General features: G+C 45.4%; 1 protein-coding gene across 1 annotated transcript; it reads right to left on the bottom strand.

The window, feature by feature from the left end:
* Positions 1 to 13,949: 13,949 nt before the first annotated feature.
* On the bottom strand, positions 13,950 to 24,180 carry LOC144260520 (carboxymethylenebutenolidase homolog). Its single transcript, XM_077809173.1, has 5 exons — positions 23,966 to 24,180; positions 21,233 to 21,340; positions 20,026 to 20,168; positions 16,935 to 17,026; positions 13,950 to 14,129 (listed from the first exon to the last, which is right to left on the bottom strand). The coding sequence occupies exons 1-5, from the start codon at positions 24,178 to 24,180 to the stop codon at positions 13,950 to 13,952; spliced, it is 738 nt and encodes a 245-aa protein (XP_077665299.1).
* Positions 24,181 to 24,546: the final 366 nt, after the last annotated feature.

Genomic DNA, 24,546 nt, shown 5'->3' with positions numbered 1-24,546 from the left:
AGCTCTGCTGGGTGGGCTGCATTTGCTCCCCCCTTCCAGAGAGCACCAGCCTGCTTGGAGCCTGAAGCTAGGGTGTGGGAGATCCCTCTCCCTTCTCCTACTATTAATATACCTCTGACCTGTCAGCACCCCTGCCCAGTCCCAGCAGGAGGCCAAGCTGTGCCAGACAGTGGTGCAGGATGGGGGCGGCTACTCTGTTCCCATGAAAGTGGGGCTGGGGCCATGTGCTCACCCAGCTCCCAAGCATAGGTAGGGCTCTCAGTTGCTGCTGCCAGCTGCACAGGCCAGTTGTACTGTGAGGTCATTTTTCTCTATGCCATCGCTTTGGAATCTGCTGGCCCCCTTCCCAAACGTGCGAGGCAGGGTCCCACCCCCACCACCAGCCAGATGACAGAGTGCAATGTGAATCAGCATCCTGCTGCCCAAGAACTCATCCCACCCATCTCCTACGGCCCAGACAGCACCTTAATATCCAGGATTCTGACCACTGGAGCATGGGCTGGGGAGTGCAAATCTGGGGGCTCCAGCAGCAGGGAGAAGAGGCACAGGGAACTGGGCAGCTGGGTTTCATGGAGCTGCCATGGCCCTGGAATTAGGGGAATTGGATACTGGGGAGGCAGATCTAGTTTGAATCAAGGAGGGTCTCTCACTGCCAGGATCCTTCCCCAAGTCCCACCTGCCAGCCTGATCTTTTTGTGCTACCCATGTCATCCACTGCCATGAACCATCCCTGATGCCACCCTGACTTCTCCTCACCACCCACACACTTACACACCCACACGTGCATACACACACACACAAGGGAGCAAAATAGTACTCAGTGGAGAGCGCTCTCCCTTGACAGTCAGCACTGACCCCAATGCCCCAGTGCCGCAGTAGGGACCTGTGCTGCAAGAAGTGGGCTGTAGGCTCAGTGCAGGATGCATTTTACTCTCTCTGTCCCAGTGGACTCTCCTTGTGCCTCCATCCCTGGGCTCAGGCATGGGCTGCACGTGCAGAGCACTCAGTCCATGGTGTCCCTGGGGTTAAATGGCCCATTGACAGTACTAGGTGTGGATGGAGAGTTGCAGAAGAGTAGCACCTTCCTGCATTGCCCCAGCCCTGGGCTATGGCTCAGGCTGCATGGGATGGGGGCCAGCAAGGGCCATAGGGCAGCTGCACTCTTCCAGAGTGGGGAGATGGTGTCAGCACAGTTCCCCTCCCCACCATGGGACTCACTGAGTGCAGAAACTCCCTGTGGGCACCTTGCAGGGGAATGAACTGCACTGGGTCCAGTTGGGAATGGAAGCCACCAGCTGAGCCTGACTGCAAAATGGGTTTGTGAGTGACATGGGTTCCCAGCCACATTGGGCCCCAGCAGGAGTGGGGCTTAGGGGTGACAGCGAGGGGGATGGAGCTGGGAGCCCGGACTCCTGACTTCTTTCCCTGGCTCTGTGCCTGAGCTGCAGCGTGACAATGTGCATCCCTTCCCATGTCAGTGACTCAATTTCCACATGAGCCTCCTAGGCAATGACAAGCAAATGCTCCATATTGGTGAGCTGAGCAGTTCATACGGGCCTAGGGGACTCAGAGCCCCCCCACCCCACACCCACCCACCCACACACACACACACACACACACACACACACACATATCCCGTGCAGAAAGAGCCCAGCCCTACTAGAGGGAGGGCATACTCAGGCCGACCCCCATCTTCCCCTCCTCCCCCTGCCCGCCCACCATGATTCCCAGCACAGCAGGGTGGGCTGGCCAGGCCCCCAGGTGCAGGAGAGGTTGACTCTGTGTGAGTGAGGCAGGACGTGGATATCTGGGAGCTGTCCCGCGTGAGGGGGGCTGTTCTGTATTGCCAGCCTCGACAGATCAAAACCCATGAGTCAGCCCCCAACAAATCATGAGAATTTATCTGAATTATATTGTGTTTTTTGGTCTTTTGATTTCCAAACTACCTCACCCACTGTGTGTGTGCGAAACAATAAGTGTTGCCAATGCTCCCAAATGTACTGGGGCAGGCAGTTCTGTCCCCACTGCTGGAGCTCACACCCTCCATCTGCCTAGCCCCTGCCCAGCAAGTAATTCTGCCCCCAACCTCCACATCCCCTTCAGATCAGCCCCCCCATCCCTCCTATGCCCCTTCCCCGCTGGCTGTTGCAGGAGGCGGAAGGGAGCAGACACATCAACTTGTCCCTATTGTCCACAGGAGGGGAGAGGGGAGGAGGAGTGGAGCCACCCTGGGCTACTGGGATCTTTAGCCTCCTCACCCCTCAGCAACCCAAACCCATGTTTGTGGGAGGGGTGGGGGGAGGATGAAGCTAAAGAGCCCAGCAGCCTGGGGAAGCTCTGCTCCTCCTGCCCCCCGCCCCCCACGAGAGTATCTTTGCACTGCTGGGGAGAGGGAGGGAGGCAGGGAGAGAGCTGTTCCTGCAGCAGCTCTGATTGGTTGCTGTGCCCCAGGAGGTGGGAGGGTAGGGCAGGCAGCCAATCAGAGGGGGTTTTCCCATTATACAGGTCTCAAGTTCACTAGGGCCAGAGAAAGGCCGCTCAGCCCAGCCCAGCCCAACCCAGCCCACACACAAATTGGCTTTGCTGCTGTCAGGGGTGGGTGCTGCTGGGGGTAGGGGCTGAAGCAGGGGGTGGGGAGGTTGCATTAGGTCCCATTTTGAAGAGTTGCCACTTGGCTACAGTGCTACGGTTGCCAACTTTCTAATTGCACACAACTGAACACTCTAGCACCGCCTCTTCCCGAAGCACCATCCCCTGCCCCGCCCCTTCCCATGGCCCCACCCCTACTCACCACATTCCCCCTCCCTCAATGGCTCGCCCTCCCCCACCCTCACTCATTTCACTGGGCTGGGGCAAGAGGTTCGGGCACAGGAGGGGGTGAGGGCTCCAACTGGGGGTGCGGGCTCCGGGGTGAGGCCAGAAATGAGGGGTTCAGGGTGTGGGAGGGCTCCAGGCTGGGGGGTGGGGCTGAGGGATTCGGAGTGTAGGAGGGGTCTGTGGGTTGAGGCAGGGGGTTGGGGTGCAGGAGGTGGGCTCTGGGCTTGGGGTGCAGGCTCTGGGCTGGGCCCAGGGATGAGGAGTTCAGGGCATGGAAGGAGCTCTGAGCTGGGGTGCAGGGGGGGGGTGAGGCTCTGGGGTGGGGCCAGGGATGAGGAGCTTGGGGTTCAGGAAGGGGCTCTGGGTTGGGATGGGCTCAGGGCTGGGGCAGGGGCATGTGCTTACCTCGGGCAGCTCCTGGTCAGCAGCGCTAAGGCAGGCTCCCTGACTGTCCTGTGCCCCGGAAGAAGGTCCAGCTCCTAGACAGGGGGCCAGGAGGCAAAAGGCTGCTGTTTGAAAACATGTCCTCTGGCTTGCATCTTTCACACAGCAGCAGACATGTCCCCTGTCACTAGTCCCATCAAAGAGATGCAGACCCACGACTGCCTTGGGTTTCACACCCAATGGTGCTCTTGAGGACAGCCCTAAATTCCCTGTGCTCTTGCTCTGCTCCCTTTCCCAGGACCACAGGCAGGCCTTGGGGATTTGGAGCAGGCTTGAATTTCAGTTGATTCATTCAGGAATGCTGGGGCAGAGAGGATCATGGGATTGACCAGCTCCCAGGTATAGGAACTTTCTGGGAACTTGCCTGTAAAAATGTATGTATTGTAACTCCTGAGAGACACGGTGTTGTGGTGAGTGTGCAGCTGCCACTCCCTACCCAGGACAACCAGAGCTGTATATCTAGACCCCACTTTACACCCCCATTTCACCCTCCCAGCACAGTCCCTTGGTGCCTGCAGAGCCTCAGCTTCAGTCCTGGTCAATGGGGATTTTTGTGTGTGAAAGTTTCAGAGAGAACCTGACCCAACATCTAAATTGTCAGTGACTGAGTAGCCTCCTGGTTGCCTTTCCCTGACTAGCTTGTCCTCACTTGTGTCCTATGCCTGCTCAGGGAACAGCCTTCAAACTAGCCTTGCCTGTAGGGGCCAGTCCCACCCATGTGGATGAGAAGGGCACAAGAGCCTTTTGCAGCTTGGTTCCAAGATAATCAGTAGGAAGCTAAGGGATATTTCTGGGAACATTTCTCACCCTGTGAAAGGGGGTTTTGTAAACTCCTGGGAGAGCAAATCCGGTCCCAGCTCTGCCCTCTCTGGCCAATGAGGGGAGAAAACAAGAGACCTAGAGCATGATGGAGTCTGCAGACAGCTCCCTGCCTCAGAGCCCCACCCACCCATGCTGGCATAAACTGACGCATGAAATCCATCCTGAGCTGATGAAAAGTCTCTCAGTTCCCTGGAGATGTGCCAAACTCACCTCCCCCAGGTTCCAGCTACTGCCCCTGTCCAGGGCTTAGCTCTCTCCCAGCTCCCAACGTGCCCAGAGCTGCCCAAACTGCTACCAACCCCCACCCACCCATGTGACAAGCCTCGGATGTACCTCAGCAGCCAAGGAACACACTGCCACTACCTCATACACAGCACCATCCAACCGGCCTGCCTTTGGATTGCTCTCCCTGGGAACACTGCTTGGCATTAGCTGCAATGACAACACAGTCTGGAGACTCATGACCTAATGCCCATTCATGTGGTTCACTGCAGGTCTGAGAGAAACCACCACCAGAACAAAACATTGCTCACATAGAAACTTTGCTGTGGGAGGGACTGGTGAAAACTGGGTTCAGCTGCATCAGCTCCATTAACATGTTGCCCCCGAGGACTCCTTATCAGGTAGGAGATGCTCAGAGCATGAGGAAACCTCATAATAGCTGCTTTCAACTCCCTGAAAGGGGATTCCAAAGAGCATGGATCTAGACTGTTCTCAGTGGTACCAGATGACAGAACGAGGAGTAATGGTCTCAAGTTGCAGTGGGGGAGGTTTAGGTTGGACGTTAGGATAAACTTTTCACTAGGAGGGTGGTGAAACACTGGAATGCGTTACCTAGGGAGGTGGTGGAATCTTAAGGTCAAGCTTGACAAAGCCCTGGCTGGGATGATTTAGTTGGGGATTGGTCCTGCTTTGAGCAGGGGATTGGACGAGATGACCTCCTGAGGTCTCTGCCAACCCTGATATTCTATGATTCTATGCAAGGGGATTGTATAGCTCAGTGATGGTGATTTGCAGTAGAATTTCGCTATATAAGAGCTAGGTATTACTAATTCCCAGCAATTACTGGGGCAACCTAATGCCAGTGATGGAAATATGCCAGCTGATAGATAAGCAATAAAGAAAAGCGCAGCTGGTGCATCACATACTGTGCTCTGACAAGTGTAGCCTCGCTTTGACTGTTCAGAATGGCACTGCATAGTGTAGAGGAGGATCTTCACTAGCTTTTCCTGCCAGTCTTTCTTTCACACACTTTAGTTTTATTTGCCTATAACATCAATTGTACAACACACACACAGACACAGCACTGCTGCCCACAGTGCACCGGGCACTTTCCAAACAGCAGCAAATTCCTCTCTGCCCCAAAGAGCTAATCACCTGAAAGAGCCTTTGAAAACCTCACACACATCTTCACCAGCTTTTTCTTGCCAGGCTCTCTCCTTTGTGGGCTTTGGGACTACCTGCCTATAACAGCAGTGTATGCATACACACACGCACACGCACACATGGACAGAGCCCTGCTGTTTCCTAACCCTAGTCCTGCACAGTCCTAGTTCTGAGAGTAACCAGTGGCTAAATTATCCTTCCTCAGCTTCTTTTGGGTGCCTGAGGTTATGATGGCCAGGTCAAAACCTTGACCATCAAAAGGATCAAACTTTAAGGCCTAGATCCTTACAGATATTTAAGCACCTAATTCTCACTGATTTCAGTAGGAGTTAGGTGCTTAGATACCTTTGAGGATCTGGGCCTAACTGACCCCTTAAGCCTATCTAAACTAGTGTGTGGGGGGATGATCTCTTGCCAATGTAGCTTCCCTAGAAGCAGCAATGCTGGGAGCGCTAGTGTAGAGTGGCCATTCCTGATTTAACCATCGTGTCCTCTAACCCTCGGTGTTAACAGAAAGGCATCAACATGCCAGCAGCTGGTTGGCACTAACGCTCCGCCACTGCTTCTTCCGGGCAAGCTGCACTGGGGATAGCGCCTGTTGGGAGAGTCTCACAAATATGTTAGTGCAGACTGGGCTTAGGAAGGAAAACTGAGACATAGCTGGAAAGGAGTTAGAGGGCCAGAGCCCCGCAGTGGGTGGCTGAGGATATGCCCGAGACAGGGCAGAGCAGAAAGGACCCTGTTGGCAGAGGATGCATCTGCACATAAGGCATTTTCACTTCTTTGCAATGACACACGGGACCAGCGCTGTAGCTTTTGCTGAGTACCAGGCTGGAGATGTTGTGCAGACATAGCAGCTTTTAACCATCAGCCCATTTTCTCTCCTGATTTATGATTTTAACTAGATTCGGGTTGTTCTGAGGTCAGGTCCTTGCAACACATCACTGAAGGGAAGAGACAGTGTGCTGAGCTCTCAGCAGTGGCATTTGGGAGAAACACAGCCCATCAGCTGAGGCAAACTCCATGAAGTATCCGCCAGATGAGGCCATCAGTCAGGGCCACAGGGAGCCAGGGGACTAGAAGTCGCAGTTCCCAGAACAAGGCTGTGTCCCAATAATTGCTGTCACTGAGGCTGTTTCTGGTCATAAGTCAGAAGGAATCAGCGCTGTTCCCAGCAGGTTCTTAACCAAGGAAGAGGAATCAGATTTCTGGCCACATCAGGTGCGCTGCATGCTACCCTATCACATATACCTATGAGTGTCATCAAGGATGAATGCAGCTGACCCCTCCTACGCCTCAGGATGTATTCTCCTCTACAAAGACTCCCCCTCCAACTCTTTAATGGTAGTGGGCATTACATGGATGAATTTCCTGTATCCCATTGGAGCACCAGTGTCATAATTTACTAACTTTGTTATCTGAAACAGCATTTGATACAAAGTCCCAAATGCAGATCTGAGACTGCATGTCTACAACCTTTGTAGGTTGGTTACAAAGTCCAGAATGTTAGTTCCTGGAGAAGGTGTAAATCCCTCCCATTGCTGCTTCACCAACTGTAATGGCCCCTTAACCTCACGGCCATATACAAGTTCAAATGGGGAAATCCCTAAACTGGGGTGTGGTACAGCTCTGTAGGCAAAGAGCAACTGCTGCAACACTAGGTCCCAATCATTGGAGTGTTCATTTATGAATTTATGTATCATGGCCCCCAAAGTTCCATTAAACTTCTCCACCGTGCCATTGGTTTGATGGTGGTAAGGAGTGTCAATCAAGTGATTTACCCCATGAGCTTCCCAAAGGTTTTCCATAGTTCCTGCCAGGAAATTAGTCCCTGCATCTGTGAGGATGTCGGAGGGCCAACCTACCCTGGCAAAAATGTCTGCTAGTGCCTGGCACACACTTTTAGCCCTGGTGTTGCTTAGAGCTACTGCTTCCGGCCATCGGGTGGCAAAATCCATGAAAGTCAGTATGTACTGCTTTCCTCTGGGTGTCTTTTTCGGAAAAGGACCCAGAATATCCACAGCTACTCGCTGAAATGGAATTCAATGATGGGGAGTGGCTGGAGAGGGGCTTTGATCTGGTCTTGGGGTTTTCCCATTCTTTGGCATACTTAATAAGACTGGACATAGGTAGAAACATCCTTGCCCATTCCCTCCCAGTGGAATGACCCCCCCAAACGGTCTTTGGTCCTGTTCACCCCAGCATGGCCACTAGGGTGATCGTGGGCTAAGCTCAAGAGCTTGACCCGGTATTTAGTTGGAACCACCAACTGTCTCTGAGGATGCCAGTCTTCCTGGTGTCCACCAGAAAGAGTGTCCTTGTATAAAAGTCCTCTTTCTACAACAAACCTGGATCGATTAGAAGAGCTGAGAGGCAGTGGGTTGCTCCGTGCCGCCGTCCAATCTCTCTGGAGGCTTTCATCTGCTTCCTGTTCGGTCTGGAACTGTTCCCTTGATGCCTGAGACATCAGTTCCTCATGGGATTGTGGACCTATGCTTGGTCCCTCTAGAAGCGATGTAGGGGATGGGGCTGTTTCCGTTGACTGTGAACCGCTCTCCGCTGGGACACTATGTTGGGGTTCAGGCTCCGGCTGAGCCTCTTGTGTAGGGTTATGGGCTGCTGCCGGTTCTGGTTCGGTGGGGCCCTCTGGTGTTGAGGTTGCAAGTACTGGATTCAGTGCTGGCAATGGGTCTGGTGCTGGTTGTTCAGCTGGTTCCGGTTCTGGGACTGGTTCCATCTGGGTCTCTGGGACTGGATCCACTACTGCTGTTGCAGACCTTGGACTGGGGTCCAGGTCCATCACCTCTGACAGGGTCCTGATAGAAGTTTCCGGAACAGAGCTAGGCCTCACGGCTTGTTTAGCCTGGCTACGGGTGACTATTCCCACCCTCTTGGCCCACTTCACATGATTGGCCAAGTCTTCCCCCAACAGTGTGGGGATGGGATAATCATCATAGACTGCAAAAGTCCACGTTGCTGACCAGCCCTTGTACTGGACAGGCAACTTGGCTGTAGGCAAATCGAAAGAGTTGGACTTGAAGGGTTGAATCATCACTTGGATCTCTGGGTTGATTAAATTGGGGTCCACTAAGGAAGCATGGATAGCTGATACATGTGCTCCGGTGTCCCTCCATGCGGTGACCTTCTTCCCGCCCACACTCACAGTTTCCCTCCGCTCCAAGGGTATCTGGGAGGTATCTGGGCCTGCGGACCTCTGGTGTGATTCCAGTGCAATGAACTGTAATCTGTTGGGGTTCTTGGGGCAGTTGGCCTTTACATGCCTCAGCTCGTTACATTTAAAACATCGTCCAGCTGACGGGTGCCTGGGGCGAGGTGGGTTGCTGGAGAACGGGGTGGTGGGACGATAAGGTGTCTGGAGGGTTCTTTGGGAGGTAGGTGGGGCTTTGGGCGGCCCCCAGTAATAGGGTGTGGTCTGGGGTTGTCCCTTCTGGTCTCTGCTCCAACTGCAACCAGTTTTCTTCTTCTCTGCCACCTCCACCCATCTGGCTCCAATCTCTCCTGCCTTGATTACAGTTTTGGGCTTCCCATCTAGGATGTATCTTTCTATTTCCTCAGGAACACCCTCTAAGAATTTTCCATTTGCATTAGGAAGGGCAAATTTACTGGAGATTCAACACTTGCTCCTGATATCCAGGCATCCCAATGTTTCACAATGTGGTAGGCATGTCGGGTAAATGACACGTCTGGTTTCCACCTTAGGGCTCTGAACCTCTGATGAGAATGCTCGGGTGTTATCCCCATTCTGACTCTTGCCTTGGATTTAAACAGTTCATACTTGTTCATGTGTTCTTTAGGCATTTCAGCCGCCACCTCAGCTAAGGGTCCACTGAGCTGAGGCCTCAGCTCTACCGTGTATTGGTCGGTAGAGATGCTGCACCCAAGGCAGGCCCTTTCAAAGTTTTTTAAGAAGGCCTCAGTATCATCGTCTGCCTTGTAGGTGGGGAACTTTCTGGGATGGGAAGTGGTACCTGGAGAAGGATTGCTAGGGTTTGTTGGTATATTCTGCTGAGCCTTTACTTTCTCCATCTCCAATGCATGCTTCCTCTCTTTTTCCCTTTTCTCCTCCACATGCTTCCTCTCTTTTTCCTTTTCCTCCTTCTCCAGCCGCATAAGTTCTATCTGTCTTTCATGTTCCCTTTGTTTTTCCTCAGCCTGAAATCTGAGCACAATATAAACGGTTTTTGACCACAAGATTTAGTGAAGTTTAATTTCTGTCTTCTCTGTGAGAGACTGTGTGAATGAGGAATGCATGCATCAGGAAAAGATAAGGTGTGAAGGTCATTGTTATAGCCAGATGGTCAGGGAAGAAGTAGTGAGGAGACTTAATGACACCAGAAAATCATCAATGCGCATCCATAATGAAGGAAGGGCAGATTGACGACCCTGAGGGGAAGGCTGGCACCCCTAAAGACAATTGATTAAATCAAAACCAGGACAGGATGACCCTCTCAAAGGAGTTTTGAAATGTTAACACCAATCAAGGATTAACCGGTCAGAAACTGACACAGCAAAATCCATAGACTTCAACAGAGAGAAAAGACTATAAGAACAGGGTGCTTTGCCTTGAGACTTTGGGTTTGTCTTGCCACACTCCAGGAGCATTGGATCACAACCGACAGAGTCCTGCTCCCCTCTGCGACCAATCTGGCTGGCCACTAGATTGATCCAGACTCTGGACTGGTAACGATAAACATCAACTGGCAGGACTGTGTGCATGGTGTGCATGTGTGTGAGATTGAAAAGCATATGCTAACTGTTGTATTTACAATAAACGCAGAATTTTGCCTTATCCCTCTTATAAGATCCTATTGGTATTTTTTTATTAGTGTAACAAGGGTGGGGGGGAGGGGTGAAAGGGCTTGAGGGTACCCCATAGGGAGGAATTCACAAGTGCGTCTTCCTGGGTTCAAAGGGGTTTTTTGCATTTGGGTGGTGGCAGCATCTACCCATCCAAGGTCAGAGAAAAGCTGTAACCTTGGAAGTTTAATACAAGCCTGGAGTAGTCAGTATTAATTTTTAGAATCCTTATGGGCCCCCACCTTCTGCACTCGAAGTGCCAGAGTGGAAAATCAGCCTTGACAGAGGTATTTAAAGGGATCTGCATGGTTGCTTGTACCACAACCCAAATCTCTTCCATTGCAAAGAGAAGCTCCTCTAGTAGATGCCTCCCAAGGAACCAGGAGAGGCTTGAGAGACCTGTCCTGAAAACCAAGCCAACAGCAGGGAGCGTGTAGTATCTTATTGGTGAGCAGACTGGTGTCAAGATAAACCCTTTATTGAGAAAAGACACGATGTACAGAAGTAAGGTAACAAAACTTCCTAAATTTCTCTAGCTGCAGCCTGTGATTGCCATGAGCTGGACTCCTTTATTTCTGCTTCCCAGCAGGAAGTGTGTCACAAGAAACCAAAGGCTGCATGCAGAGTGTACAGGAAGTGTGGCATCTCTAGGACAGAGAGTGCTCCAGAGCTAGGATGCACAGGGGGTGCCCTGTAAGAAAACGTTCACATATTCAGGTGGGACGCACATGCTCTCCTGGCCCAACTCGGAAGCTTACAAATCAAGAATAAATCTGTAAAAAATCATAACATGTTCCCCAGTAACTGACAGATAAAAGCAGGGCTACTTTAGTGGACATATGATTTACAATAACTAATCTGATGGTTCTTCTGGTTACCCTACCTCATTGAGCATGGGCAAGGGGAAACATAATGAAGTGAAAAGGCAACACTTTTAAAGCCGATATCTGGAACCGATTTTGAAATAATTTCCTGAAAGATGGTTATGGCACTATAGTAAGATGCTTGAGATCTGTGTTCAGTTCCTCGCTGTGTCGTAGTTTTCCTTTATGACCTCAGGCAAGTCACTTAATATGTCTGTATATCAGTGTGTAAAGTGGGTATAACAATATTTTCCTAACTCACAGGGTTGTTAATTAATGTATGTGAAGTTCTATGATTGATGTGGGCCTTAATGAGTACCTAGACAGAATGGGTATCAGGAACTTGGTCTACAAATAGATTCTCTGAATTAAAATTGACAATGCAAACCTACCCCATCACATATCTGTGATGCTAGCAGGCATAATCTGGTACCGGGGAGGCAAAAGATTCTATGTGTGAGATTACAGGCATTCGATAATGTTGCTTTAACAGAATATAAACAAAAAAACTACACAAAAAGAAAGTTAAACTTACTAAGTCAAGCACTCAACAATTAGGAAATGGAAGTTTAATTTACATGTGAAACATTAATTGGCCTCCTTTGTGCATATGAACTATTATACAACATTGTGATCATATGCTATTTTTTCCACACGCCTCCTGCCTTCTTTACTTTTGACTTCTATCTAATCTATCTAAACGGCATACACAAATTGCTCCGTCCCTACCACCAAGGAGGAATGTGACAGCCATTTAACACAGCTAGCCATACAACAGGATACTTTGTTTATTTTTTAAAGGAGAGTTAAATATAGCTTCTCCTACTGAAATTACAGGGAGAATTTGTATAGGCAAAATAGAATGATCCAAGTTGGAATTGGACACAACACTTAGGCCTTGTCTTCACTGGGAAAGGTTTTTTTTCCTACCACATGGTAACTATCACATGGCAAAATTCTAGTGTGGATAAGGCAGTTGTAGTTTTCAGACATGTTAGCAAACTGAGGTAAATACATGGTTAAATCAGCTGTGACATACTGTACCTCAAAATGGCACTCTGTAACCCCCATATTCATCATTCATATGTGGTTGTAATATTTCATACAAAGCATGCCATGTAAGATATCATATGAAAGGTCATGACTGTTGAAACCCATTGTTCTGTCCAAATATGTATATAATTAGTGTGTATAAAATTATGAGATGTTGCTGTATAGTTGTTACTGAACTATGCTGTATGTTTGATAGTGACATACAAAGGAGCCCGCCCAGGAGGGTGCTCCACAACCATTAATCCGCAGGAGAGTTGTAATCAAGGAATTTACAATTCAATGACTTTTGCCCAAGTCCACACAATGGAGGTTTACTCAATCACTGTGACTCAGCAAAGCTCACTGGGACATGTTGCAGCACGTTTCTCCTCCCTGCACCTATGCTGGAAGCAACTGGAATGACAAGAAGACGAAGATCATCTGAGGTGACTGGTCCAGGCTTAAGTGGAAGCCTGTGTATTAAGAATTGTAACATCCAGTTGGATGAGAAAAATGCTGATCTAAACACAGCCGAATGAAATAAGGTTTAAGATTTAGATTGTTCATTGATCTTTTATTTTCTTTGGTAACTATCTCTAATCTTCCATGCCTACCACTTATAACCACTTAAAATCTATCTTTCTGTAGTTAATAGATCTGTTTTATACTTTAACTAAACCAGTGTGTTTTGGTTGAAGCGCTTGGGAAATCTCTGCACAGTTACAAAGGCTTATGCATGTCCTCTCCACACTGAGTGAAGGTGAGAGGGCGGCCTGGGTAATAAACATACATTGGTCAGGCTTCTGACTAGGGCAAGAAGGTACAGCTCTGGGGTCCTAGGCTGGGGAAGCTGCAGGGAATTGTTTGGAGCTTCTCTATTGTTAGTTCAGGAGTGGTTGGGAGAAGCATTCATGTAACTCGTTTAAGTGTGTCCCTACCTGTGGATGTCTGTGTGAGTGCAGTAGCTGCCAGAGGTTTGCAGCTTGTCACAACATCACAGTGTGAGAGGGAGCCCAGGTTCGTGGGACAGAGGGCTCAGTGGTACCCCAGTTCCATGTTGCACCCTGGGGACACCATCACATCAACACCTTTTCTCATAATTTCCCTAGCTATTGCAACAGTTCATGGGACAAGTATGTGGGACAAGCAACTTGATTAAACATCTTATCAGAAAAACAGTGGCCCTAACACCATGCTGGGATTGGAGAATTAGTAAATGTTTGCTTCAGCAGGAGTGGTACTAATTGTTGAGTCACTGATGCCACTCTCCTGGGAAGTCTCCCATCTAATGTCCAAGCACAACCCTGCCTAGTTTAGAGCTGACGAAGCCACAGCTCAAGGTACTGTACGATGGCTGTAGGAGAAATATTTTCTCAGTGCATTCACATAACTGTCATTAGCTTTTCTTACAATTACTCATAAATATTAAGGGATATATGAACCCCTTAGATAGGGGTATATCTCGAAGCAGATTGTAACAATCTTAAGATATGTAGGTCAGATTACAAAACTTTTTTCTAAATTTAAGGTGTTCTACACTTGAAAATATTTTGGCATCAACTTATTCAAGGAAGTTCAAAAATACAAATAAAAATTGTTAGAAAGTGTTACTGCTGAAAAGTAAATAAACAACCATTTATCTTTTTTTATCTTCTAATTAAATTTAAAATGATTTTTATTTTTTCCAAAAATAAAAGTACAATGTGCTCTAAAGTCTACCTAACAAATTACTTGATTGTGTTTTACAGATCTGGCAGTATACTTTTGTTAAAGGTATTTATTTAACCAGTAGATCATGTCCTTTCTTGCTTCTTCAATGTAGGGTTTATCTTGAGGGTTTATATCTTCTCTCCTGCGATGTACAAAACCATGAGTTTGCCCAGGGTAAATTTTAACTCTGTAATCAACTTTACAGTGTTGTTTCAGCTTCTGCTCCAGTAAGGTGACCTGTAACAGAACATCCTTCTGTTAGTGACATTGATTTAACCTATTATTTTTACTAATTCTCAGCTTGCTCATCATTTAGTTTCCTGAAAGATGTGATGTATCCTCATCTCAGTTCCTTCTTTACCAATCTCACACTTGGGCCAGACTAGATTTGTTACCCCAATTGTATTTTTATGGGCTATTTTCTTCTAGTAATCATTGAGCTATGACTGTACAAAATTACAAAAACTGTGTAGGTAAGTGGAATTGCATCTTTAAAGGTCTCTGCAAAGATAAAAACACTTGTTTCCTGATGTGGGGCTTACTACCATGAGTAGTCCAGTTGGTAGCAAGCACTACAGCAAGTAGTAAGTAGTGGAGACTGGACCGAGAAAGGGACAAAACTTTGAATTTGTGTTTGGGCGGGTGGAAGCTGCACAGATTCAAAGCTTGTGATTCTAACCTGTTCCTATGATTTTTGATGGAAAAAAAAATCTACAAGTGGATGCAAGCCTGCAGCATATCTTCCTTTGGGCTCCTGCAAAGGCTACTCAGCTCCCTCCTACTATGATTCTATACATTGTGACAAAGTTCCTGCTCTACCTTGGTGGGTCTTGTGCTTATTGGTGAATTTGCTTGCCTTGGAGCTTCACGGCAGCCCTCAGCTTGGCCATTTTTCTGAACTCACAGTCCAGGTCAACTCCTCCTGTGTCTGACCAGGAGTTGGGAGGATTTGGGGGGAACCTGGGCCCGCCCTCTACTCCAGGTTCCAGCCCAGGGCTGGAATGCAGGCTATCTAGAGTGCCTCTTGGAACAGCTGTGCGACAGCTACAACTCCCTGGGCTACTTCCCCATGGCCTCCTCCCAACACCTTCTTTATCCTCACCATAGGACCTTCCTCCTGGTGTCTGATAATGTTTGTACACCTCAGTCCTCCAACAGTCCGCGTTCTCACTCTCAGCTCCTAGTGCCTCTTGCTCCTAGCTCCTCACATGCACACCACAAACTGAAGTGAGCTCCTTTTTAAAACCTAGGTGCCCTGATTAGCCTGCCTTAATTGATTCTAGCAGCTTCTTGATTGGCTTCAGGTGTTCTAATCAGCCTGTCTTAATTGTCTCCAGAAGGTTCCTGATTGTTCTAGAACCTTCCCTGTTACCCTACCCAGGGAAAAGGGACCTACTTAGCCTGGGGCTAATATAGCTGCCTTCTATTACTCTCCTATAGCCATCTGGCCCGACCCTGTCACAACACAAAAAAAATCTATATTCTGATCCGGAAAACATTGAGCACTGTGCCTATATAAGTGTTCTGGTTCAGATGGATCTGAAATGTTATAAGAAAAGCTTGCAGTATTTTAGTGTTGTTGAACCAGAGCCTGAGCTAAACTTAAGCCTGGAACTTTAGCCTACATGGAATCCAGATTTACGTCTAGTTACTAACAACGCCTTTAGATAATAAACAGGGATAGAACAGGGTGGGGCTGGCAGCAGGGGGTAGGAGGACCCGGGCCTCTCTCCTCTACTGGGTCCCAGCCCAGAGCCCTAACAGTGGTGGAGGGTTCTGCCACTGGGTCAGTGGGATCCAACTGAAACATGCTTACTCATGCTCCAGCAACAAAAGCGGACTAAAGTCTAGTTTCTCTGGGCTACTTCCTACCCTCGTCCAGGTGCAGGACTCTGTAGTCCAAGGATATTCCATCATCTCAGGATACAGGGCTGACAGCAGTCCTGGCAACTCCTATCATGGGCTGGTCTCCTCTGGGGGCAGGGCGCAGCACAGCATTGATTCAGCTCTGGAGTTCTGCAGTTGGTTGGAAACGTCTGCCTCCTTCCATGGCTCCAGCCGAACTGAGCTGCAGGGCCCTCCTTCTATACTTCCTGCCACTCCCCTCTGCTTCAGGTACAAGGGGGTGGGGTTGGCCCTGCTTCGCCCACCAAGGGAGTGTAGGGGTCCCTTGGGCTCAGGCTCGGCGGGAGGCCACTCTCCCTCGCTACAGGGTTCATAATTTCCCCTCTGTTTTCTTTTTGCACATCTCTCAGCTTGGTCAATGAAACTACACTAGTTAGTTTTCCCTTCCAGGGAAACCTTCAAAATTGCCAGAAATGTCAACCCTGAAGGGAGGGGGCTCCAGTAGGAGGGAATAACTAGGAGGGAAATAGGCAATAACACCGAAGAAGGGGACAGAGAGCTGGCTGCCCTGATGGAGGATGGATTTCCCTGAGGTAAACAGAGAACCCGGAGACCAGATCCTCAAGTGGTATAAATCACTACAGCCTCACCAGAGCTATGCTGATTTACACCAGAAGAGGATCTGACCCCAGTTGTTTGCAGGGCTTTTTGCCTTCTGATTGGACTTCATAAACTGTTTGAAAGCCTGGTAAAGAGCAGTGGCTCTCTTGGCCTTCGTGGGATGGAAAGCCTAGGAATGAGCTAGCAGGAAGAAGAGGGAAAGCCTAGGAATGAGCTGTCCCTCTGTAACTGTTGATCCCAATTGCAGGGTGTTGACCTAATGCCTAACCTCACTTTGATTAAGGAGGGTTTCATCTCCTGTGCCTGCCGAATGCCTTCCTTTTGACTCCATCTACAGCTACTAGCCCCTCTCTTACCATGACCCCCTTATTTTATAAAATCTATACTTAGAGATGGGAAACATTGACAGTATGCCTTTAAATAATTTGTGAGAACAATAACAGGAGTTTTTATATCCTTTTTAAGAGGCAAGAAAGATACTAATTCATTTTCTAATTTCTCTGAACAAAATGTTATCTTATTAAATCAATGTTTAAAAAGCAATGAAGATATAAATGTGTTTGAAGGTGAACTTACTTGTTCAAGAGGGATGTAATCATCACTTTCACCAAAAATGAAGAATGTGGGGTGGAGCAAACTGTATCTATCCTCAAAGTACTTAATTACTCCTAGAAAAATTAAATACATTTAAAATGTTTATAGTGAGCAATTTATAATGATTAACACTAAATCAAAACATGAAAGTTACAGATGGAGACACTTTTCAGAGTGGTAGCCGCGTTAGTCTGTATCAGCAAACAGAATGAGGAGTACTTGTGGCACCTTAGAGACTGACAAATTTATTTGAGCATAAGCTTTCGTGGGCTAGAACCCACTTCATCAGATGCATGCAGTGGAAAATACAGTAGGAAGATATATATATATATATATATATATATATATATATATATATATATATACAGAGAACATGAAAAAATGGGGGTTGCCATACCAACTCTAAAGAGACTCATCGATTAAGGTGGACTATTATCAGCAGGAGAAGAAAACTTTTGTAGTGATAATCAGGATGGCCCATTTCAAACGGTTGACAGGTAGGTGTGAGTAACAGTTGGGGAAAAATTAGCATGGGGAAATAGTTTTTAGTTTGTGTAATGATTCATCCACTCCCAGTCTTTATTCAAGTCTAATTTAATGGTGTCCAGTCTGCAAATTAATTCCAGTTCTGCGGTTTCTCATTGGAGTCTTTTTTGAAGTTTTTTTGTGGAATAATTGCGACTTTTAGGTCTGTAATTGAGCGTCCAGGGAGATTGAAGTGTTCTCCGACTGGTTTTTGAACGTTATAATTCTTGACGTCTGATTTGTGTTCATTTATTCTTTTGCATAGAGACTGTCCAGTTTGGCCAATGTACATAGCAGAGGGGCATTGCTGGCACATAATGGCATATATCACATTGGTAGATGTGCAGGTGAACAAGCTTCTGATAGTGTGGCTGATCTGTGAGAGTGAGGAATCATCCTTCAGGATAGCTTGTAGATCCTTAATGATGTGCTGGAGAGGTTGTAGTTGGGGGCTGAAGGTGATGGCTAGTAGCGTTCTGTTACTTTCTTTGTTGGGCCTGTCGTGTAGTAGGTGACTTCTGGGTACTCTTCTGGCTCTGTCAATCTGTTTCTTCACTTCAGCAGGTGGGTATTGTAGTTGTAAGAACTCCAGCTCATCATCAAGAATCTACAACCTATCCTGAAGGATGATCCCTCGCTCCCACAGATCTTGGGAGACAGGCCAGTCCTCGCTTACAGACAGCCCCCCCAAACTGAAGCAAATACTCACCAGCAACCACACACCACGCAACAAAAACACTAACCGAGGAACCTATCCTTGCAACAAAGCCCGTTGCCAACTCTGTCCACATATCTATTCAAGGGACATCATCATAGGATCCAATCACATCAGCCACACTATCAGAGGCTCGTGCACCTGCACATCCACCAATGTGATATATGCTATCATGTGCCAGCAAAGCCCCTCTGCCATGTACATTGGCCAAACTGGACAGTCTCTACACAAAAGAATAAATGGACACAAATCAGATGTCAAGAATTATAACATTCATAAACCAGTTGGAGAACACTTCATCCTCCCTGGACACTCAATTACAGACCTAAAAGTCGCAATTATTCCACAAAAAAGCTTCAAAAAAGACTCCAGTGAGAAACTGCAGAACTGGAATTAATTTGCAAACTGGACACCATTAAATTAGACTTGAATAAAGACTGGGAGTGGATGAGTCTTTACACAAACTAAAAACTATTTCCCCATGCTAATTTTTCCCCTACTGTTACTCACACCTTCTTGTCGACCGTTTGAAATGGGCCATCCTGATTATCACTACAAAAGTTTTTTTTCTCCTGCTGATAATAGCTCACCTTAATCGATGAGTCTCTTTAGAGTTGGTATGGCAACCCCCATTTTTTCATGTTTCTGTGTATATCTGTCTTCCTACTGTATTTTCCACTGCATGCATCTGATGAACTGTGTTTTAGCCCAGGAAAGCTTATGCCCAAATAAATTTGTTAGTCTCTAAGGTGCCACAAGTCCTCCTCGTTCTTTTTAGATGGAGACACTGGATCTGAACTTCCTCTCTTCCAGCTCTGGGGAAGTGAGGCTCCAGATCCAGTGTCTTGGCCCAGCTCTATAACTGGTCTACCTGGACCTGCACTGGCAAAAAAAAAACCACACTGATGTATTTCCCCATCAGTGCAGTTCCCCTAGTAAGGACAATGGAAAAATCTGTATTGTAGACAAGCATTTTTATCACCAGGTTGGATGGCTATCCTACAACTTCCATCATTGATACCCTTGGTGGAGCTGTACTGGTGGTGAATTAATCACCTGACTTTTGCCAGTGTAGACAGACACTGCAACACTGAACCCAAAGATCTGTGGGGACATCTGATTCAGGTCCTGTTCAAAATCCATACTTCACAGCTTGGGTCAATCTTTTGTGACAATTGTATGTATTACATTGAGCCTTGAGTGCATGCCTGGCATTTTGCCCCACTGAAAAAGCCTACAGATCTAGTTTTGACACAGACCAAATGGTTGAGACACAATTGAACTGAATGTGATGTGCCTTTATTATCAGTTAGAAATGGTATAAGAATCAGTATGCTGTAGCAGACTATACAAAGTTGATTTCACATCTTTTCTGTTATGAAAGCTTCATAGATCTAGGGCTACAAAGACACATATAAACATTCATCATTATATATACATCTATGCTTTCAATTTAAATATACTCAGAAATATTGATGCAAATCACTAGGCAATCTATATTGTATTTGTATTTTACTATTTATTTACATTTAAATAACAATAAAATCCATAGAAAAAGCTCTACGTGCTCTGACAAATAATTAGACATACATTCACAAGTGATGACCATAGAGCAACAAAAATAACCATATAGAAATAATTAATTAACTTGGCTGATCAGCAAATCAAAGCAGCAATATGACCTTTTAAGGCCCCCAGGAAGTTCTCCCAACTCTCCCCATAATCCACAGCACATAAATCTAAATCATTATGGATTATATTCAGTAATAATTAAACTACATGCTATATTTATGTATGTGAGTGAGCTCAAGTTTACATGCATTTTAAACTTACCATAGATTGCCACCCCAGTTTTTAATTCAGGATTTTTCAGCATCAAGTGATGTACAGCCATTCCACCCCAGCAAAATCCAATGACACCGATCTTCTTTGCATTGCATTGCTCCTTTAGATACTTCAAGATGACATCAACTTCCCTAACACATATAAAGAAAGGCAAATTAAGGAATCTAATAGCACTGGAAAACTGGAAAGAAAATACAATTGGTTTATAAAATAGACACTTCTAATTTTGTTTAGGTTTTTAGTATCTTCTTGGAACACAACAACTCCAGAATTTAAACTGCAGTTTTGAAACATGAGTTGGCAATTATATGAAACACATGAATATTTAATGGGTTAGCTCATCCTCTAGAAGAAAACAGCATAATGTGTAACATACTGAATGTGTAATGAGGTGCAATCAGAACAATCTTTTACTTTACACGTATTAGTGGTTAGAATTTTAATTGAGTCTAAAAATACAAATACAGTTGGACAAAGGACACGATTTCTTATCTTATCAATTAACATCAATAAAATTTAAGTGAAGCCCATTCAAGAGAACACCATTTATGATCAAATTATTACTTGAACTGTTTCAAGGGAAGTAAACATTGCATGAAGTCAGTAAAGCAAATTTTGAAAATGCTGAATGAAATTCAGCAGTGAACTAATAGGTGTAATGGTGAAGTGCAGTTAGGTGTAAATGGTAAAAAACAAGTTTAAGTGACTAGTAGAGTGGCAAAGTAGTGTAACTTACGCTGACCTGGGACTTTGTGGGTGTGCAATACAAATGTAAGTTACACCAGCTTGGTAGTCTTTGGTGACTAATTTTACATCTTACAATTACAGCAGGGCAAAATGGTACCCTAGGAAGCACAGGAGTAGTGTGACCTAAGTTAAAGTAGGAGAAGCCTGCTTTATCTTGCTGAGTTTTGATAGGGTTTCCACCCCACCTCCTTTCCTTCGATGGTTCCATCTCCACTCCTGACATGTATAACTTATAGCTGTTTGCACACCTGCTTCATGTCACTACTTTGCTATTGACTCCACCGTTTACATAACTACTAATTTGACCCACACATTTCCATGGGATTTGTGCTTTCTTATTCCAAGCTGCATCTGGTCCATTATGTTTTAGGACTGGAGTCTTTACTAGGGCAAAACTCCTATCAATGAGAGCTGTGTGTACATGCAGTCTACTAAATATACATCTTACCTGTCTACCTTGCTGGCATCTCGAGTTTTCAGCCAGTCATTAAAGATGGACCAGTCATCAGAAGGGTCCCAAGGTTTTTGTCCCACAAAGAAGTCTGGGCAGATGGCTCTATATGAAAAAGTAAAACAATTTTAGGTCCATGGAATAGAGGTAAGGAGTAATTATGGGACAGTCTGTATACTTTAATGTGTATTCATTCTGTTTATTCCATAATGCTCACACACAATTATACAGATCTGTTCCCATTACTTGTCTAAATCTAATAGAATGATTTGATAGAACTTCCAGAGCATGGCAGTTTACTTTGACTTATTAGACTTTGTTAATTAAGGAATTTGATAAGTTATTAACTGTTATTAAAATACCCTAAGAACTGATTATCAGTTTTGCAGATATTCTACAATTTACAAGAATATAAATTTGAGCTGGAACTAATGTTAACCTAATATTGTGGGAATGACTTTAGGTTTTTACTATATTTCTGAATATAGTACTCTTATAGGGCTTGAGTCAGCCCTTCACACTCATGCAAAATTCCATTTTTCTTCACTAGGACTTTTGCCATTATAAGTAATGCTAATTAGGACCAAAAAGTACAAGGCTGTTTAAAAGATACTACAGATATTTTAAATAATATCTCAGAAACTTGAAAATCAGATGTTTGGTTTTGTTTTCCTTTCCTTCTTTATGCATCTACACACTGGCTAATTATTGTAAGTAGGGCTGTCAAGCAATTAAAAAATGAATCGCGATTAATCAAGAGATTAATCCAACTGTTAAACAATAACATAATTCCATTTATTTAGTTTTGGATATTTTCTATATTTTCAAATATATTGATTTCAATTACAACACAGAATACAAAGTGTACAGTGCTCACTTTATATTTATTTTTATTATAAATATTTGCACTGTAAAAAACAAAAGAAACAGTATTTTTCAATTCACCTAATACAGGTACTATAGTTCAATCTCTTTGTCATGAAAGTTGAACTTACAAGTGTAGAATTATGTACAAAAAAACCTACATTCAAAAATAAAACAATGTAGAGCCTACAAGTTTACACAGTCCTACCTCTTGTTCAGCGAATTGCTCAGACAAACAAGTTTGTTTACATTTGCAGGAGATAATTCTGCCTTTCTTGTTTACAATGTCACCTGAAAGTGAGAACAGGCATTCACATGGCACTGTTGTAGCTGGCGTCGCAAGACATTTACTTGCCAGATGTGCTAAAGATTTATATATCTCTTCATGCTTCAACCACCATTCCAGAGGACATGCATCCATGCTGATAATGGGTTCTGCTCAATAAACATCCAAAGTAGTGTGGATCTATGCATGTTTCTTTTCATCATCTGAGTCAGATGTCACCAGCAGAAAGGTTGATTTTCTTTTTTGGTGGTTTGGGTTCTGTAGTTTCCACATCAGAGTGTTGCTCTTGTAAGACTTCTGAAAGTATGCTTTCATTCCTCTCAGATTTTGGAAGGCACTTCAGATTCTAAAACCTTGGGTTGAGTGCTGTAGCTATCTTTAGAAATCTCGCTTTGGTACCTTTTCTGCGTTTTGTCGAATCTGCAGTGAAAGTGTTCTTAAAATGAACAACATGTGCTGGGTCATCATCTGAGACTGCTATAACATGAAATATATGGCAGAATGCAGGTAAAACAGAGTAGAAGACATACAGTTCTCCCCCCAAGGAGTTCAGTCACAAATATAATTAATGCATTATTTTTTTAACGAGCTTCATCAGCATGGAATTGTGGCTGAAGCAAGAAGGGGCATATGAATGTTTAGCATATCTGGCACATAAATACCTTGCAATGCTGGCTCCAAAAGTGCCATGCGAATGCATGTTCTTACTGTCAGGTGACATTGTAAACAAAAAGCTGGCAGCAGTATCTCCAGTAAATGTAAACAAACTTGCTTGTCTGAGCGATTGGCTGAATAAGAAGTAGGACTGAGTGGACTTGTAGGCTCTAAAGTTTTACATTGTTTTATTTTTGAGTGCAACAAAAAATTTAGATATAACAAAAAATTTAGCTGCTGGCATGTCCATGCAGCCCACGCCACTTCCCACAGCTCCCATTGGCCGGGAATGGTGAACTGCAGCCACTGGGAGCTGCGGGCGGCCGTACAAATGTAAACAAACTGTCTGGTGACCTGCCAGCGGATTACCCTGACAGGTCGCATGCAGCTCACAGGCCGCAGGTTGCCCACCACTGATAAAGAGATTGCACTTCAATACTTGTATGAGGTGAACTGAAAAATACTATTTATTTTGTTTGCCATTTTTACAGTGCAAATATTTGTAGTAAAAATATTAATATAAAGTGAGCACTGTCAACTTTGTATACTGTGTTGTAACTGAAATCAATATATTTAAAAATGTAGAAAAACATCAAATGTAATACATTTCAGTTGGTATTCTGCTGTTTAACAGTGCGATTAAAACTGTGATTAATCGCAATTCATTTTTTTATCTGCGTTTAATTTTTTTGAGTTAATTGTGTGAGTTAACTCTGATTAATCGACAGCCCTAATTGTATGGTTACTCACTAGTGATCAGCTACTTGCACTGTTTTAAGATGACATATGTGTTTAGAAAAAACACATGCTAGCAAAGTCTTTGAAATTCTTCATACGTGGTGTGGTTTTAAAAAAAAGTCTATAACATTTTTGGCCTAGCAACTTTGACCATGTCTCTTTGGGAAGAAAACATTAAGATTGCTTACATGTATCCATTAGCTGCAAGCATATCAGTTATGTATCTGGTATTTGGGAGTTGCCATCCAAATATATCGTGAATCACAACCACAGCTTTTTCCGTGCTGGCGGACGGTTTGCAAACGTACGCCTTGATGTGCTCCACTTGCACTTCATGCCCAAGGCCCCCATACTCAAACCTGTCTCCAATGTCACATGGGCATGGTCTCGCTTCATTGGCCATCTGGGATACAAACATGGAAAGGACAAAAGATATTAAACTATTAATATTTAAGTACACACGCAGAAAATGTCTGAACGCAATGTGATGATGGCACCGTGAAATATGGAATCTATTGATAACGTTAGGCATAGCACTGATGTTAGGTATGAACTTCTAATACTTGTCAAACAACAGCATTTTTGCTGTATTTCAGAGAGCTGTAATTTGGTTACTTAGCCTATATGCTCTTGCGGGCAGAGAACCATCTTTTTGATTTGTGTTTGCACAGCACCAAGGTTAATGGAGTCCTGGGCCATGACTAGGGTCCCTAGGTGCTGTGGTAGTACAAATAATAAAACAGTGAAAAAAATTAAGAGTAATATCTCC

Source organism: Eretmochelys imbricata, chromosome 2, assembly GCF_965152235.1.
Source record: "Eretmochelys imbricata isolate rEreImb1 chromosome 2, rEreImb1.hap1, whole genome shotgun sequence".
In the NCBI taxonomy this organism is placed as follows: Eukaryota; Metazoa; Chordata; order Testudines; family Cheloniidae; genus Eretmochelys; species Eretmochelys imbricata.
The sequence above is the reverse complement of the archived record's forward strand: the minus strand, read 5'-3'. Positions and strand labels throughout refer to the sequence as shown.